Below are 19,398 nucleotides of genomic sequence, written 5' to 3'. Positions count from 1 at the left end.
GTCATGCAGTCCAGTTCCCCTGCAACGAGTAGAAACATCTAAAGCTTGAACAGTTTGCTTGGAGCCCAGTCCAAAATGTTTTAGGCTACCAACTTAGAATATACTGCTTAATAAATCTCTCCTGCTTTCTCTCTGGCTATTTTCAGGTGTTGTTGGTCAGACACTTTTTCAGACTATGGTGCAGGTTCTCATCCCCAGGCGATGCTACAGGCTTGGGGCGGTGTGGCTGGAGGACTGCGTAGAGGAAATGGACCTGGGGGTATTGATTGATGCTCGGCTGAACATGAGCCGACAGTGTGCCCAGGTGGCCAAGAAGGCCAATGGCATCCTGGCTTGCATCAAAAACAGTGTTGCAAGCAGGAGCAGAGAGGTGATTGTTCCCCTGTACTCAGCACTAGTGAGGCCGCACCTCGAGTACTGTGTCCAGTTTTGGGTCCCTCACTGCAAGAAAGACATTGAGGCCCTGGAACGTGTTCAAAGGAGGGCAACAAAGCTGGTGAGGGGTCTGGAACACAGGCCATATGAGGAGAGGCTGAAGGAGCTGGGAATGTTCAGCCTGGAGAAGAGGAGGCTCAGGGGAGACCTCATTGCTCTCTATAACTTCCTGAAGGGAGGTTGTAGTGAGCTGGGGGTCGGCCTCTTCTCTCGTGTCATTAGTGATAGGACCAGAGGGAATGGCTTCAAGCTACGGCAGGGGAGATTCAGGCTGGACATGAGGAAGTATTACTTTTCAGAAAGGGTGGTCAGGCACTGGAATGGACTGCCCAGGGAAGTGGTGGAGTCACCGAGCCTGGGGGTGTTCAAGGAAAGGCTGGATGTTGTGTTGAGGGACATGGTTTAGTGGGAGCTACTGGGAATAGGTGAATGGTGGGACTGGATGATCTCTTAGGTCTTTTCCAACCTTGGTGATTCTATGATTCTATGATTCTATATTTTAAGAACTACAGTTATCTTACGTTATGTTTTATCTTTTATCATTTAGATAATCTCATCTTTGTCAGCTCTGTGACATAATACTAGAGGTGATGGGGCTGTGCTGATTTTTTTATGAAAATGTGTGTATTCTTTGATTATTCTTCTTGTTTTATTCCAGTTTGTTGTATTTTTTTTTCTTAATTTGTTGATTTTTAGCATTTTCTCGTCTTATGACTTAAGTTTTTACCTCTTCATGGCTAACTGTATGACTTAACTATGTCTTTAAAGCATCTCTTAGAAAATGTTTGGTTTTCAAGATTTTGTTGTTGTATCAGCTACCAATAGAAGTGAAAGTATTAATTATGTAATGCAAGTAGCATAGCACATATTTTGTTGCTCTTCTCTCTCTTGACTTGCAGTAACATTGACATAATCATCCAGAAAAGATCTATAAAAGAAGGAACCTTTTGACTCAGCAGCTTAGTTTATTTTTTGTCAATTCAGAAAAAAATCATTACAAACTTTTTTCTAAATACTTCCCCATTAAAAAAGTGGTTCAAATTAGAATCTTTCTGTTAACTCATAAAAACTGTGATGTTTCAAAAGTTTACTACTCTTGCCTTGTTGCATTTTCACTGATTCTAACAGCGTATGATAGACAGAATATTCTCTGTTATCATACCAGTGCTGAAAGAAGTGGTTTTGGAGTGCACAGAGGTGTAGTAACTCTGCTCTCTCTTAATTAACCTCATGAAATTCTGGAAGGTTGCAGAAGGAGCTCTACTTCTGGTTGATGTAACCTCTGATAGTAACATAAATGTATGGAGCAACTCATCAAACACATCTACAGAGACATACTGCTTATTTTTAAGGAATTTGAAGTGCAGTCTGCACTCCTTCAGACATTGGACTGAGAGACCTTAAAGATGTCATTAAAATCTAAATTCTCCTGAAGCAATAATAGCAAACTAGTAGGCCCAAATAAAGCATTGCTCAGAAGCAAAAATTGATGCTATTGAATTTAAAGAGTTGCCCCCAGGTCTTGAATTGTTTTTTGGTTCCTAAGTTCATTTCTTGCTTCTAGCATCCATTATACATGTCAAAACAGATTGAACGAAATGAGTCTCACTCATGAACTGAATACCCTGCATTTTGCAGGAGAAAATCAATGTTCACTTAGATGAAAGTAATTTTTCCTTCAAGCAGGTCTTTGAATCCAGAGGCAAAACTAGTTAATTTGTAAGTCTTTATGTGGTCTTGATACAGCAACAGGTGGGAATAATCTGATCAGGCTGTTAGAAAACATTTTTAGAAATAAAAATATTTTTAATAAGAATTGCATTAATTATACTTCTGCAAAATTAATTTATCAAATAGGACACAACTAGTGCTTGAACACCCAACAGTATATTTGCACCAAGGAAAAGAGGTGCACAGAGATCAGGCAGGGCAGGTCCTGTGTGTTAGAGAATGAGCAGTGGAAGGCCAAGAGAATGCCTTTCTCAGCCGTTCTCAAAGCATAATCTACTCACATTTAATTCAGTCTGTCTAAAAGACTTGAGGAATTCCTTAGGGCACATACTTGCTTTTGGGAGTATTAATGTTATCAAAAATAGTTTTAAGCATTTTTTAAGAAGGTCAGTCAAGCAGATTCTTTAAAATACATACTTTTAAATTATTTTTACTGCGTGTTCTTTCATGAGGAGGTTTGATTATCATCTTTCCAAGTTGCGCTTCGGATGCATTAATAGAGCAATTGAGGGAAAACTCTGCTGCGTACACTCTTTGTTCCTTAAAAACTTAGAGTAATTATCCATAACATTTTTTTTTGTGTTTTGTAAAAGTTCATATGGCTCTTGTTCAGACCACAGCTAATACTAAGGAGAGGCAGGTGTAAAAGTTAAGGGAGAGGAAGTAGTACTTGCCAGTAATATTGAGTAATACAAACTAAGACTGGAAATGTTACGTGTTTCGAAAAGTGATATGAGAATAAATAATGTGTAACCATATTGATAACTTTTAGAACTATACTGGTGTAGTTTATGAAGGGTGGATAAAATAGTAGGTAAAACTTTTAATAAATTTTCGTTTGGTATTCCACACATAGTCAACTTCTTATCTTTCTCCTGTATTGTTCAGGTCTACAGTATGCTTATAATACCCGTTTGAAATGTTCTAAATGGCTACAAATGTACCCTGACTGTAATATTTTGTAGAAAATGCTCTTTTAAGTTTTTTTAATAATCAGAGAAACAACTTGATATTGCATGCTTTACCTTGGTGTTTTTTGTTTTTATGGGTGACAGAGTTAATGAGGAGATACTACAACGGATGTAACAATAATCATATTTAGTAAAATGATATTGAGATGTATTCACTCTTAAAATTTCCAATACTTTTTTTAAATAGCAGCTGTATTTCAGTGCAACGTACAAAAGCTTATTGTCTAAAAGAAGCAGGATTTGAGTTAGCATGTGACTAGTAACTTTGCTTAACTTTCACTAAGTGCTGCTGAACTGTAGATTTCTAAGTGATAATAGAAGAAATATCGATATTTGCCTATAACTGTGGGCCTGGTGCACATGAAATTAAAATGTCTTGCTCAGCATAGCATAGCAATTTGTTTATTTGGGGCCAGGGAACCTTCTTAAACTCCTGGTTAGTGCTTTCTCCCACAAACCTTGTTTCTTAACCTTTTTTATTTGTATCAGTGCTCATTTCTGCATTCATATTTGTTGATGAGACATTTCTTGCTTGTTTTCAATAGATCTCTTTTGCTTGCGGAACTTGAGAAGGAAGAGAAAGAAAAGGACTGGTATTATGCCCAGCTTCAGAACCTTACTAAAAGGATTGATAGTCTCCCCCTTACTGAAAATGTGAGTAACTGTAGTATGCTGCTTTGTATATCTTATGAACTTGGTGATTCTCTCTAACGTCATTTTCATTTAAAGCATTTTAAACTAGTATGTAAAGCTTACTTGATCTAAATAATGTTTTCATATTTAATTCATTTTAAAATTCATACCTACCACTGTGAATGCCAGCACTAAAAAAGGACACCAGAAAGTTATTATGACAAATAAATTACATCAGTTAGCTTTATCCTCCAGAGGTCTTTTTTTTCTGTAATTTTTTGTTGTTTAATAGAGTGTTTTAATTTTGACAGTAATATTAGCCTAAGACACAATTTATGTAAGAGCTCTTCTTTCAAAACGACAAGTGGTGCTATAATGTGTGTGAATACTCTTGCTCCAATCTTTTGCCTTAGCATCTCCAAATAATTTGTAGTCAAATCTTGAATAATGAAGATCTCTGATACGAATGAATATTCATATAGATGAAGATATCCGATTTCCAAGATAATAGACGTTTTCTGGTTGTTAGACCTCAGAAACTTGGATGTATTTGCAGTGCATTAATTGCATGTACAGTTTGGTTGTCTATCTTGACAGAGTCAAATCTGATTAGGCATTAGTCCACCTCCTGGAAATGGAAGTAGAATATGGAAGCACTTTAGTAACTGGAGTGAAGTAGCTGGACATCAGCATTTATAACATTCAACTGTGGCCAATTTAATCAGAAAACCAGAGTAAGAGAAAGCATGAAAAAGATCTCAAAGGCGTTGTCAGTTGTATCTGTGTCACAGTAAATGTATTGTAGGTTTTAAGATACAAATCTCTCAATTTCAACAGGTAATCAATTAAATTAACACTTTTTACTAGGATGTCTCTCTTAATATCTACATAAAATCTGTTTCGTTGCAATTTATTCATTACTGCTTATCCATCAGCAATGGATAGAATTGTGAATGTGTCTACACTGTGCAGACCCTATTTTTTTGGTGTCTTTTTAGTAGCGTTTTATGTATTTGTAGATGTTTGACTGTTTTGACTTTCTCTGTGATCAATATTGAAGTATTTTCTGAGAACTGCTCTTGAAGACTTACTTGCAAGCTGAATAATCATCCAAAAACAGTGTAGTGTAGGCTTCTAGAAGCAATGTAAAGGTGCAGTAGTTCTATTTAAATTTTCTAAGAATAATTAAAGCCTTAATCTTTGAAAAATTTTCATTGTGTTTCAGATTTTTCTTCAGTTTAGTCCATAGCTTTGTCTATGAAATGCACTCTGAAATCCACAACCTTCTCATTTCTGTGCAGCTGCCGTAATGGAGCTATATGATTGTGCTTCAATCTTTTCCTTTCTTTCTGTGTGTCAGTAGCTGAAAGCTTCCTTCTGACATTCTTAAAAGCTCCTTTCCCAAAATCAAAATGGTTTATAAATTCTACTTTCATATGATTTTTACATATTATTGGTGGAAAAATAGCTAGTAGAATATACTAGATTGGGTATTTCCTTTTTCCGTACCAGAGGAAGTTTTAGATCAGAGAAGCATTTCTGTTTTCTGTCAGTAATTATTGATTACATAGTGCTACACAGATTATGCGAAAGTTTCTGCCTTCCAGTTTTGTTTATCTCATTCGTGCAGTCATTGTTTTTCATTTGTGCTCTGTTCTAGTAACTTCCTGTTACAGAGGTGTCTCCATATACTAAGAATAGATGTGATGCTCATCACTGCTCCTTTTTGAAAGAATTTGTTCTGTCCTCATCAGAAAGGCAACTTTCACTGATCTTTAAGTGAAAGAACTTTAATCCTCCATAGAATTCATTTTGTTTTACTTGTCACTCCCTTGTTGCTATGTAGTTTCAAAACTGCTGACCTCATGAAAAGTTCAGTAAATTTACATTCGTCTTGTCAGAAAGGTATTGGTGTGTTTCAGAAAATATTAACTAGTTCATTTCATGTACAGACATGTTTACTGGATCTTTCTCTGTTTCTAACATGTTCAAATAAATATATGACATATGTACATGCGGGTAATAATTGAACTTTCAGCTGAAGCAATCACCTTGTTGGGCCTAGAGGAGGACCTAGAGGTCTAATTATGTCTTCTCATGCTTAAAAAGTAGCTGTCAAGAAGACAGAGGTACTCTTCACAAGGATGTGTGGTGACAGAACAAGAGGGCACAAGTTATTCATGGGAAATTCTGTGTGAATATAAGAAAAAAAGATTTTATTATGAGGACAGCTGACTATTGGAATTGGTTGCTTGTAGAAGTGGTGAAACCAGTCTTGCTGGAAGTATTAAAAACTTGGCTTGACGTAAGCCTGGGTACCTAACTTGAAGACCCTGCTTTTGACAGAAAGTGGGACCAGGTGTCCTATAGCAATTCCTGCCACCTCTTTTTCTGTTTTTTGTCATCTTTAAAATTAGCACTTAATTTGATTTTCTTGCTTCTTTTTTTTTTTTACTGGTTGTGCAGACCTGTTGTTTTAAATCTACATAAAAATCATAAACTAGTTGGAGTGCCTTTCAGTTATGTGGTTGTTACAAATTGAACATTTAGGGTTTTTTTTCACTGGATATTGAAAAATAGGGTAGATAACAAAAGTAAGAATGAGGCCATAGTATCGTAATAACAGTTTTGTACCTCTGGATATTTTCAAAAATACTGATTCTCCTGGAATGTGTAACAGTTTTACTGACATGCAGATGTATGTTAGTAACCAAATATTCCAGGCTTGTAATGAGTAATAATGTCTCAATTTTTATAGATTGCATGTAGTCATTTGACAAAACTTGCAGGTAGCTTGTTTGAAACACAATTTGTGTTCTTCTTTTTAATAACATAACCATATTTTACTAATCTACTATTCATAATCTGTTTGTTTATGAATTTTGCTGTGGAAAAACAGTTCCACTTTTGTTCAAAGACATTCATCATTTACATAAATTTGATACTAAAATGCCTTCTCTGTAATTCGATTTCAGTTCTCCTTGCAAACAGATATGACCAGAAGGCAGCTGGAGTATGAGGCAAGGCAAATCAGAGCTGCAATGGAAGAGCAATTGGGTACTTGTCAGGATATGGAGAAGCGAGCACAGGTATAGTTTTTATTAGAAAGAACAGAAAAGGTTTTTCTGTGATTTTATCAAGTTATTGATAGTTGTATCTTTAAACAGTTTGTAAGCACAGTGATAGCTTAGAGCATGTGTCCTTTTGGCTTGCCTGGACTGCACTGAGAAAGACAAATTGGGGTGTGTATAAAATATATAATATAGTTAATGTAAAAACAACAAAAGTTGTTTTTAAAAATATATTTTTATTAAAACATTAAAAAGAGGGCCACAAAAACCTAGCACTAGTCTGGTATTTGACCTTGGTTTTCTAAAACTAGTGTATCAAAATCTGGTATGATGGAAGCAGTTGCAATTCTTAGTGAGTTCTCAAGATGCTTGTCAGAGACCTCTTTATGTTCAGAATAAAATCCAGTGAGGATCTGGTAGGTTTTCTTAACCAGAGGCCATACCTCAATACATATGCGTAACTTGAAGTTGTTTACTCTCACCAAGAGTTGTTTTGCATTCATGATGAGTACAGGCACAGTTTTGTAAGCAAATCATATTAGCCACATTTGGAAGTATTACCCAAAACGTAACTGTGAAACCTGTATGTAGGATAATCAGTTACTCGCTGGTTGTAAAAACTATTCTCCCATGGCTGTTTATTTGAGCTACTTATTACTGCTTGTTTCCATGGATGTTAAGTAATAAGTAGGTAAAATAATCTGGTTTTATGTTTTGAAGAACAAATCTTTTCAATAAATAAGTGCTATTTTCTCCAGGTTTACATGAACAGAAATTTTGCTACATATGGAGCATTTCTAGTTCTGTTTGTAGTCAGAGTTTATAGTGTTTTCTACATTGAGTTAAACTTCTCAGAAAAACTATGTGGCTTTATTTTTTTGCAAAATACATGTCTGTAATAGTGCTAATATAAAATAAAACAGCTAATATGCTGTCAGGTATATCCATAATGGATGTGTAAGGATCTGTTCATCTGATGTACTCAAGACAGAACCAAGTTCATTCTTCCCTGTTCTAGTCTGGTTGGATAATAACCTACTCTGATCTGGAAGCAGTGTGGCTGCGCTACCAATGTTTAGCAGCTACAGTAGTGTCCTGTGTGCATACAGCTGTGCAATTTCTGTCGATTGGTTGTGAGTGAAGGCAGAACAGGCTCAGCCTGAGTATGTCTGGTTATCTCTGTTGCATAACCTAGCAGCGTGTCATCAAACTTCAGAGTTTTGTTACTAACGGGCTAATGTAGAATAAGGTAAAGTAAGCAAAATGGATACAGGCACTATGCTACTGGCCAAGTTATTTATGCAGACAGTATAATTGAAATTGTTAGAACAAATTATTTGACTGTAGTTCTCTCACTCTGAAAGTAAGATTTCCCTTAGGCAGCTGCTTCCCTACTTGTTCTTCCTGAATTTCAGGAGGGAAAAAATCCTATCAAGAGGATGTTGAAATCTTTGTATGTTTTCTGAGTTAGTGTTTCCCTGTGGGTTTATCACAGATGTTTTGTTCTTTATAACACGTTTACTTTAAAAAAAAAAAAAAGAAAAATGACATCTACTTTAATTATGTAAAGATGATAAAATAAGCAGTGACTATATCCATGTTTTCTTCTTGTCGGCTTTGACTGGTAATTCCCCTTGGTTTCATTATACGAAGGATAGGTGCCAGAGCTATTCAGATGTACTCTGGAGTGCAGACACATAAAAGCAAATTCTGTATTATGTATATTTGAACTATGATGTTCAAATGTGCCATGAGCTTGCTGGTTTTCCAACTTCCTTACTGTTCTGCATTTTCCTTCTGCTGTAATTGTTTGTTATACAGAATACAATGCAAAATCTGAGTTGAAGGAAGGAAATGATGTATATAAAAGGTAGCACTGCAGAGTTCTCTGCATTAAGATTCCCAGAGATTTATTCTGTGTGAGAGCTGGTAGCTTCTATTGCCAGTTAATTCATGTACTAGCCTTTTCTTCTGGAGGACCTTAAAATGATGATCTTCTCTCCCTCTCATTTGTTATTGATTCCTCTGAATTTTTCCCTCTGACACAAGTCAGCTCACAGCAGTCATTTTTTGTTATTCCTTTTGAGGATTGTATATGACCACATGACCAGCGGTAACACAGAAAGATGCAAGAGAGGACTTTATTTTAGCTTGTTTAACTATCTACACCAACACTTACCTGATGTTAATAACATGGTATTTCTCATTTGAGAGAAAAAGAAAGATTTTTAAAAGGTTTTAAATTTGATCTCTAAGTGTTAATATTTTAACACATATACTTAGTTGTATAACCTTTATAAAAGCAAAGTGTTTAAAAAGAAAATATGAGACCTTATTTTTCAGAAAATGAAGGAATGTTTTTTAGAAAGTGCTACTGGAGCAGTGATTTCTAAGTAATTTGTATCTTTAAATGTTAATTTGCTTTATCCAACAATATTCTTTTGATAAGAGTGATAAATAAATATTACAGAATGAGTAGGAATATATTATGAATAGAGATAAATGATGTTAATTACATAGCTTCTAAAATTTAAACAATTTTCTGAGTGTATTCAGACACTTGAAAATTCATTCCTAGACACACAGATGCCTTAATAATCCAATGGTATGGTTAAAAATGTAAACATGACAGTGCATGAATGCAGTGCAGAGATGCAGAGTACTGAATAATGATTCTTCTCAAAATTTAGAACCCTCTTTCATCTTGTCTTTCATCTTCAAGCTTGTTTGACTTGCTACTGTGAGGACTCTTGTAAGTTATGCAATAAAATGAATGTTCTCTTGACATTTTTTTGCCTTCCCCTTACCATCTTCATCAAATTAAGGCCCATATACTGCTACTGATAAGTATCCTGAGGTGCTTTGATATGTTGTGTTTACATAGGAAGAAGTATAATTTGTCTTCCTTAAGTGATATACTGACTTCAGGCTTGTTTTCAGTTTCACTACTGAACAAATTACATTAAATTTCTTAAAGTTTTGTTTACAGTAGTATTTTCTTTTTTGTGCTTGTTCAGTGTTTGATACAAAGCATGCTTTTGATTGATGAAACTTCTGAAGTCCCCTTTAACACAAATTATCAATTAAAAAGAGTTGTCTAATGTTTACATTTTTCAAGTAAAATGTGGTGAATGTGGATTCAGATCTTTTCTCTTTTGAAAACTTTGTCAGTGGTAGTTGACAGATTGCAATATTGGATATTTCTCATCTGCTGAAAAATATTTTCCCATGCTCAGATGTGTGTGTATACGTATTCAGATTCCCTTGATGTATTTTATGCAATTAATTGCTGATGACATAGAAGGAGACTCAATTTAAGGGAAATTTAAGGGAAACTCCAAAGTCATTCTCAGAGACAGAGAAGTGTTGTGTCATAGAATTATAGAGTGAGTTGCTTGGAAGGGACCTTAAAAATCCCTTTTTAAAAATACCTAGTTCAATCCCACGGCCATGGGCGTGGTTGCTCCCCACCAGATCAGTCTGCTCAGGCCCAACTGAGCCTGGCTTTGAACATCTCCAGAAATGGGGCATCCACAGCTTCTCTGGGCAGCCGGTGCCAATGCCAAACCACCCTCTCAGTGAAAAACTTCACCTTGCCTTCTAACCTAAATCTCCACTCTGTAGTTTAAAATCATTCCCCTTTGTCCTATTGCTATCGCATCAAGTAAGAAACTTGTCTCCCTCCTGTTTATAAGCTCCCTGTAAATACTGGAAAACCACAGTGAGGTCTTCCCAAAGCCTTCCCTTCTCCAGGCTAAACAAGCCCTCAGCCCATCTTCGCAGGTGTGGTGTTCCAACTCTCTGATAATCTTTTTGGCCTCCTCTGGACTCACTCCAGCAGCTCTGTGGGATTCTTCTGAATTACAGACATATGGCATATTGTCAGTCATCACTTCACCAGTGTACAGTTATTTCCAGTAATACCTTTTTGTTGAATGAGTGATCTGTTTAACTCTTGTGGAGCTTCTTTATGTACTGCTTTCAAAATTTTGCTTCTCTGTTTGTAGCTGTGCACCTCTGCTAAGTGTTGGTGTTCATGATGCTTTTCCCACAGGTTATGATGATGTATGTTTCAGGAATTCACTCCACTTTGTATTTATATGCTTTATTTCTAAGATGTTGAGATTACATTGTGTTTCTATTCCATGGGTATCTTTTGGTGGAAACATCTTTTTAAAAAGTTCATCTTATTTTCATTTTCAGGTTGTAAAGATGTTAAATAAGGTTGGTTATAACGATCCTTTCAGCATCCACTAGATGCACAAAACCTTTCTTTTTTTTTTACTATAACACTGAACTTGTTATTTAGGTACAACAATCAGGATTTTATTAATCTATCCATCAGATAAAACAACAGTATTTAATCAGTTCAGTATTCTGTTCATATCCTGATGTTACTGGGCTAATTATTCTCTGCCCACTTTTGGAGTCAACGACTGTATATTATCAAGCGCACACAATTATTTAACTCTTACTTTATTCACTTGCTGTTTCAGAGAATCATAATTCATCCTGTGCTTCACAATACAGCTTGTATGTGCATCCTGTAAAATTTGGTTTTTCAACATTCCATTTATGAACCACAGAATGATTGCACTGAGAAATGAGTAGCAATACAGCTTCCTATAAAGAAAGCCAGATTGATTCAGAAATGTCTGTGTAAACCCAGACAGACCAAAGAAGCACTATGTAGCTTTAAAACTTGCCTTGTAAATTCCTTGAGATTTGTAGGGGCAGAAAATATTCAGAGGCTGTTCACGTAAACAGAGCACCCAAATCGTCATAATCACTGAACATAATAGAAGTCATTCAGTATTATCTACTTTGAAGATGCTTGGTCATTATAAATTCTTTCAAATTTCTATGTGGAGAGCGCAGTGAAATAATTTGCTAAAAAGTATTAGCTTTATTAGAGACCTAACTAACCACTGTATTTTCAATGTTGCAATCATGCCTGTGTTTTCTTGTGAAGAACACTTGAATTACAGCGTGAATGAAGTAGTTCTGTTTGTATAAGCTGTTATAGTTAGCTGTATTTGCAATAAACTTTCCATGTTGTCATTATACAGAATAAGTAAAAGGTGTCTTTGAATAAAACCATTCCTTTCAGGTGAGGGTGGCAAGAATTCAGCAGATAGAGAAGGATATTCTTCGTATACGACAGCTCCTGCAATCACAAGCAGCAGAAGCAGAGGTTAGTGAGCTTTCTTTTGTTTCTGGTATGTATCTATTTAAAAAAAAATCATTTTAATAAGCTGGTGGGTAGGATTATTTGCAGAAACTAGTGATTTCACAGTTATTGAACTAGTCAGTTTGCATAGTCAGTTACTTGTTCTCTCATCTATGTGAGGAAGAAATACTGGAATTACTCTTCATGCTATTATTGAGTATTAATCACTAATCATAAGTCAGTTAAAAGTTCTACTAGCATTTTCAGTTAAAAGACAAAAATGCAGTGTGTTATAAAGGCTGTGGCTTGGTTTCATCAAGTAATAAAACGATCAGTTGTACATACCTTTCTGAAGAGGAATTTCTGATAAACAATTTCAGGGCTTGCTTATCTTTTGAGAGAGAAGAAAAAATTAGTTTTCAGTGTTCAGAAAATAATAGTCATTGAATATTTTGAAAAAAATTCTTCAGTGTGTAGTAAAGTCTTTAGTCCTAATAAATACACAGGAGGCTATTAAAACTCACAATTACAAGGTATTTAAGTATTTGATTGGCTATTTTAGCAAAAATGATCTAGTCCTTTTGTACTTGCAAATGTCTTGAAATATAGAGATTTTTCCTTTCTTCTGCTAGTACATACTGCAAAATTATGTGATGTGATAGTTGTTGACTTGAGAAACATTGAAAGCATAGAGACAAGATCTAGAGATTACTCCAATCTTGGTAAAATAGGCACATATTTAACCATTTTGCTACTACAAAAGCAAACAAGCATGCTTTATAACTTCAAAGCTTATAATTACTTTTGTAGTGTGATGCCTGAATTCAGAAATGACAGATGGCTGTAAGCGCAAAAATCATGTTCCAGAATAAGTTCTGTTTAACACTGTGGGTCTGTGCACTATTCATTCTGTAACTGTTGTGTAATTCTCCACCATGTGTAGAGATTACAGGATCTGCTGTTGTATACATTCTTTGATTCTTTGTTGATGTGATTGGTTTAAATATTTTCACCCACCAGTTCTATCTTCAGTAAAAAGTAATGCACAGAGGCAGCATACTTGCAGTGGTTACATTATCCTTGCTGCACTGTCTGCATTATATACTGTATTGCATATATATATATATGCAATATATATATGTGTGTAATATATACTTATGTGTTTGTAGATGTATTACAGAATCATATTATATTATGCTATGCTATTAGGGTTGTACTGTTCTTAATATACGAGCCCTAGTCTGTCAGAGATTAATATTATTTGACTTACAGTAATGCTGTGTCTATACAGAATTTATTTTAATCATCCATGTTTGTACATGTGCATACACTTTTTACACAATACATATATGTAATATAATACTTTCATTTGATAGATGTTTATATGAAGGAATTATTTTTCAGTAAATATCTGCTATCTCCTACCCATATTACTGTTAACTCCATTATGCCAGTCTTCTGTAGCTAAAGAGGTAAAAAATCTTTGGTGTGAATTTACAGATTTGACGTTCAGTCCCATAGTTGAATCATGTGACAGTAACATGGGTGTGTATCTCTATGCATGCTGTGAGTGCACACTGCATTTAAAATATGATCAGCTGTGCTTCTAATGTTAAGAATGATCTTACAATTATGAATGAAATTGGATGTTATATTGATTACTTTTTATACTGGCATATTCTTGAGGTCTTTTAGGGGGAATGAGATGCCACCTCTTTAATAAATAGCATGTGGTAAACAACTTAGATCAATGAGAAGAGAGAAATAGAGAATACTGAGGGGACTTCTGCTTAAAGTTGGAAAGATTGAAATGTCTCCCGGTTTGTGCTCTAGGTGCATCAAAGCTTTTTGATAAACACTCTACCATCAGCTCTCAAAGAAAGTGTGCCCCTAATTCAGGGCTATTGTTGGAAGAACAATACTATCCCCTAGGGTAACCCTGTGCCTTGCTAATGAGCACTTCTGCTTTTGACCTCTGTGAACACTGAATACTGCTTTATTCATGAGATTGAAAATTATTGTTATCTAGTGACTGGAAAATTCTGTCCTTACTTACAGAGGAAGCTTGGGTGCAAATTTTATGTCAAACTCACCCTTGCACTTCACTCAAGATTGAAAATACTGTGAGAGAGATCGTCGTCATACGCTGTATTCTGTATATTTTACAGCAAGGCCTGATCTTGATTGAGCTCTTACTCTTGCATCAGGAACTGAAATGTCTTTAGTCATTATGTGAACATAAATAGCCATAAAATTTTGTGTGTACTGGCAAAGTTGTTGACTTTTTAAATGAAAAATTTGGTTAAAACAACAGGAATGCTGTTTCCAAAATTGTGAGTTTTCCTTTATGGGCTACTTATTTTCCATAACTAAATACACAGTTTAAGAAAAACATTACCAGTCATTATTTTCAGTTTTGTTATGTAATTTCCTTGTGTTCTTTGACAAGTCTTCTTCCATCAGTTCATTGGACGTATATGTCATTTTTTAATGTTTGTCTTAAACATTTAGTTAGTTAATGACTGTTTGTACAGTACAGTACTGTTTTTATGGTACAGAACTGTAATTACGGTTTCTGATACCGTTTAGTGTTAAATATTTTCTGGGTTTCATACACTAGTGTCCATGTGAACAAATTCAGGGGGCATACTGGTGATACTGTCTGTGTTTGGTCACCACATGCCTAAGGAAGCTAACATTTTTTAGGTAATTGAAAAAATTTTAATGTGTGTACATTTAAGAAAAGCACGTTTTTGCTAAAAATTAAAGAGATGTTTCCATAAAGCATAGCAGACTGCAGACTGTACTGCCCAAAAACATTTTAGGACGCTGTAATAACTGAACATAAGAAATTTTATTTAAACAAATGAAAGGGATATATGTATGGTAGTAGCCTCTAAGCAAATTTTATAAAATTTGTCAAAACTAATTTTATAAAAAGAATCTTGTTTCTGAGGTAAGGCAATACCTTTTCATCTCCAGACTTCAGTAAGGACAGGCTTATGTGCCGTTTTGAAAAGCCAGAACACGTTAAGCATGCTAGTGGGTGATGTTGGATACTTCGCATACTGAACAAAGCTCAATTATTCTATTTCCTTCTTAAAGGAACTGTATTTAAAGGCCTGATTTTGGTGTTGATTTGCTGATACATCTTGGTGGGAGATTTATATAAATTTCATTGGTATCAAGCTAGTTATTCCTGCAGTGTTTGCTGTTAAAATTTAGGTTGACCTTCTTTTCAGGCAGAAATTGTTTGTCTTCCAGTGTAAGCTTAATTTAACTGTGCTCGCTGTGGTCTGTGGTATATGCATGGATCACGTGACAGTGCAGGGAAGACAGCTGTTTGCTCCAATTCTGTTACATTTCTGATAGCAACATGAGCACAGCTGATGGAAAATGGTGTTTCCGTGTCTCACTGCAAATCCTTTGTCTTGCAGGGCTGTAATCCTCAGAGGACATGCTTTACTTTTATCTTTCAGTTTTTCTAAGACAGTCTCAGCTGTTAATTATTGAAGCAAAGTGACATGAAATACAAAATACTGTCTTGTGATTTTGTGAAGATGCAGCATTGTTGATTCACAGTCTAGAGGGCATTGAATGGTTGCATATTAAATTTCTCTATATGATTTCATAAACTGTTATGTTGACAGAGAGCACCTCAAGGCAAGCATGATGCAGGTTCCCATGATACAGAGAGGCAGAGCGAAGGTCAAGGAGCACCAGAAATCAGTATGTCAACTAGCAATACTGGTCAGGTAAATTGATTGTTCTGTTTATTGATGTATTCCGGAAATACACAGTTACGTGTTTTTATATACTGTACAGTGTTTGCATGCCTGCATATTTTAAAAAGATTTATGAATTTCTTCATTGCATCTAGAACTAAGTAATTCATTGTATTTGGTGGAAGGAAATGTTTTTTATGAGGTGAAATATAAGCATTTCGTAATGCAGGAAATGGTTTTCTTTGGTTAAAGTAATTAATTCACCTAATGCTAAGAAAAAATGTAACAAAGTGACTACAGAGAATGTTATTTTATTGTAGCTGAAATTTAACAATAGCAGTATGATTTAATTATGAGAAATGGTTCAATTTTTACATCAGAAGTGATCATTATAGCATCAGTCATTTTAAATAGAAGAATTAAATGGCAAGCTGATCATTAGTGGTTCTTTAATGCTATTTTAGATAATGCTTTGTAACAGTAGTATTCATGAAATAGTCTGAAAGCGTGCCGAAGAGTTATTTAAATGCTTCTCAATGGTCAGTCACTGCTGTTCCTTTTATTAGTGAAATACATGTCAAGAATTATTTTGAGGGTTGTGTTAAATTCTTTTTGTATTTTTAAAAGAAGCATCAAAATGTATGGCTTCCTTCTGTGGATAAAAATATTTATTTATCATGCAGTAATATTCATTCACTTCATAATTTCTAACTGTAGGTGACGCATTCCCAATAGTAATTTGGATTTTTGGACTTTGCCCTTGAAGTTTAATAGTTGAATTCATTTGCAAAATATTTTTGCTACTTTAGAGAAATAGAATTACTTAAATTCTTCTGAGAGTATTCTGTACAAGAAGGTTTACCAGAAACAGTATAAATTTTGCCGTGGCTAGAATATTTCATCTGATTAAACATTAAGCATATTGAAATATATTTGATAACCATTTGGAATTAACTTCTGTCACCCATCTCTGAACAATTGCTTGGGACTTTGACTCTCAATCTCAGGACAGTGTTATTGTTTGGAGAAAATAAATAGTTCAGCACAGCTTGAAGGTTGAAAGCATAATGTATTTAAATAATTGATGCACTGTGGGTGCATCATCAATCTTTATTGTGTGAATCTGGAGTTATTTTGGGGAACAAATACTTCACAGGGAAGGAAGGAAGAATGGATTGTCATATTCTGGCAGACTTTTTCAAGTGGAGGATTCATTCAGTCTTCTTTTGAGCTCCTGTGTTTTTAGCAATTTTTAACTTTGCTTCATAAAAATGTTTAAAACATATATCCTTTCCTTCTGGAGGATGATAGATACAGGGATCTGAATCGGTATTCTAAGACATCTGGGGATTATTTACTTCCAGTACAAGTCCAGAGAGAGGAGGCTTAATGGGTTGCGCATAATGTTTATTTCTGATAAACCAGCTCAATATACTTTGTTCTGTTGAGCAGTCACTACAAGTAGAACGCAACCAAATTATTTAGATCTAATTATTTTGTAGTCATATAATCAGTGTCACTTGAAATACTACCAATTGAAGCTGGGATTTTTCAGGATTCAGTTGTGCTTTTCTGTACCTTCTTCCAACTGTCTTCTGTTATACTGTCTTGACATTAAAGTTAAATTTTTGCTTTCCTTTATTTTTCAAGCTTTATGAAGGAAATCAGCTAGATTGCCTACTTCATGAATAACCACAAAGCAGAGAAAATGCTTGGAACTTTTTTTCTGTCAATCCAGTCATGTTAAAACATGACTTTAAAACATGCTTTAAAATTGTTATTTTTTGCGTGACTTTTTAGATGTCATGGTTGTATGTATGGTTTCTTATGCTTGTGAAACTTTTGTGATTCCTTCACAGTTAGTGTTTAAAAACAGAATATGATTTTTCAACTTTCGGAATTTATGTAGGGGTGGAGCAGATATAACATTGAAAGAGCAAACATGATTCCAAATAAATATTTATCAACATCTGTTTTCATCATGGTGGGTAACATTCACTTAAGTATGCAGAACAAGTGGAGAACTTTTAGAAAATTTTCTTCCTTATGTTAGAGGGAAAACGACATTCCTTCTGTACAGGGAAGAGATCTGTGCTTGAGAAGACTTAAATCTTGTAAAGCATTCTTCTCAGTTGCAATAGAAGATGAATTTCACCTGTACAGAAGTGAAGTAACTAGAACACTATTCTCTTAAAGTGTTGGCTACTCAGATACTTATTTTAGTTTCCCAAACTGAATGAGGAAGGAGTGGCATCAGGAAACTTCACAAGTAGGAAGAAGAGACAAAGAAAGAGCAACAGCAAAGACAAAAAATAAAGAGTGAGTAGATAACACCAGTGAGAAAGAAAAAATGCAAATACACAAAATAGATTTAAAGGGCAAGTACGCTAATAAGAGGTCTTGCTACCATAGGTAGGGACATGCTATTCATTATAATTTTCAGGAAAATTGCAGGAAATTTTATCATCATTTTATAGCTTTTTATTAAAAAATAAAACAGTTTAATCCATTTATAATTTGCTTTTGATACAGACAGATTTAAGTATGGTTAGTCTTCGTCCAGATGAATCTCTTATCTTGTCAGTTCTTGCTTATCTGATTGTATTATAGAGATGTATATACAGCTTTATGCAATATGTAATCTAACATAAATGTAGAGTCAACCTTTTTTCACTCCTTAAAATCTTAATTCATCTTGTTGCAAAATCCTCCTTTTTTTCAATGAAAATAGAGATTATAAGTGAATTATAAATGAATTGCTGGGGCAATCCCAGGTGTTCATACAGACTGGGCGAAGATCTCCTTGAGAGCAGCCCTGCAGAGAAGGACTTGGGGTTCCTGGTGGATGAGAAGCTGGACATGGGCCAGCAGTGTGTGCTTGCAGCCCGGAAGGCCAGCTGTGTTCTGGGCTGCATTAAAAGAGGAGTGGCCAGCAGGGAGAGGGAGGTGATTGTCCCCATCTACTCAGCTCTTGTGATGCCCCATCTGCAGCACTGCGTCCAGGTCTGGGGCCCCCAGCACACAAAGACAAAGAGCTCTTGGAATGAGTCCAGAAGAGGGCAACTAAGATGATCAGAGGGCTGGAGCACCTCTCTGTGGAGAAAGATTGAGTGAACTGGGCTTGGTTAGCTTGGAGAAGAGAAGGCTCTGGGGAGACCTCATTGTGGCCTTCCAGTACTTGAAGGGAGCTTATAAACAGGAGGGGGAACAGCTGTTTACGAGGGTGGATAGTGAGAGGACAAGGGAGAATGGTTTTAAACTGAAACAGGGGAGGTTTAGGTTGGATATTAGGAGGAGTTTTTTACACAGAGGATGGTGAAGTACTGGAACGGGTTGCCCAAGGAGGCTGTGGCTGCCCCATTCCTGGAGGCATTCAGGGCCAGGCTGGATGTGGCTCTGGGCAGCCTGGTCTGCTGGTTGGCAACCCTGCACCAGGGGGTTGAAACTAGATGATCATTGTGGTCCTTTTCAACCCAGGCCATTCTGTGATTCTGTGAATTCCATTGAAAATAGAACCCCATTGACAGTGGGTTTGGGGAGAAATTGTAATGAAGTCCAGCTTAACAGTGACATCTATGCAGTGTCAAGGCGGCAAGGACCTAACTTAGCCAAAATATATTGAGAATTCATAACTGATTTTTATGATTTCATGATCTAGTGCT

At 35.6% G+C, this 19,398-nt stretch overlaps 1 protein-coding gene across 4 annotated transcripts in view; it reads left to right on the top strand.

Moving 5' to 3' along the window:
• Positions 1-19,398, top strand: part of APC (APC regulator of WNT signaling pathway) — a gene marked incomplete at both ends in the record, with an annotated part of 55,093 nt that overhangs the window by 20,121 nt on the left and 15,574 nt on the right. For 2 of the 4 annotated variants that reach the window (XM_079548468.1, XM_079548466.1), the window contains 4 exons: positions 3,683-3,791; positions 6,746-6,859; positions 11,952-12,035; positions 15,662-15,766. In XM_079548468.1, coding sequence (XP_079404594.1) covers positions 3,683-3,791; positions 6,746-6,859; positions 11,952-12,035; positions 15,662-15,766 — 412 coding nt within the window. The remainder of the gene's footprint in view (positions 1-3,682; positions 3,792-6,745; positions 6,860-11,951; positions 12,036-15,661; positions 15,767-19,398) is intronic. The other 2 variants (XM_079548469.1, XM_079548467.1) reach the window with 1 other exon arrangement.

Source organism: Tetrao urogallus (genome assembly GCF_951394365.1).
Source record: "Tetrao urogallus genome assembly, chromosome: Z".
Taxonomy (NCBI): domain Eukaryota; kingdom Metazoa; phylum Chordata; class Aves; order Galliformes; family Phasianidae; genus Tetrao; species Tetrao urogallus.
Note: the sequence above shows the minus strand (reverse complement) of the source record. Positions and strands in the feature narration are given on the sequence as shown.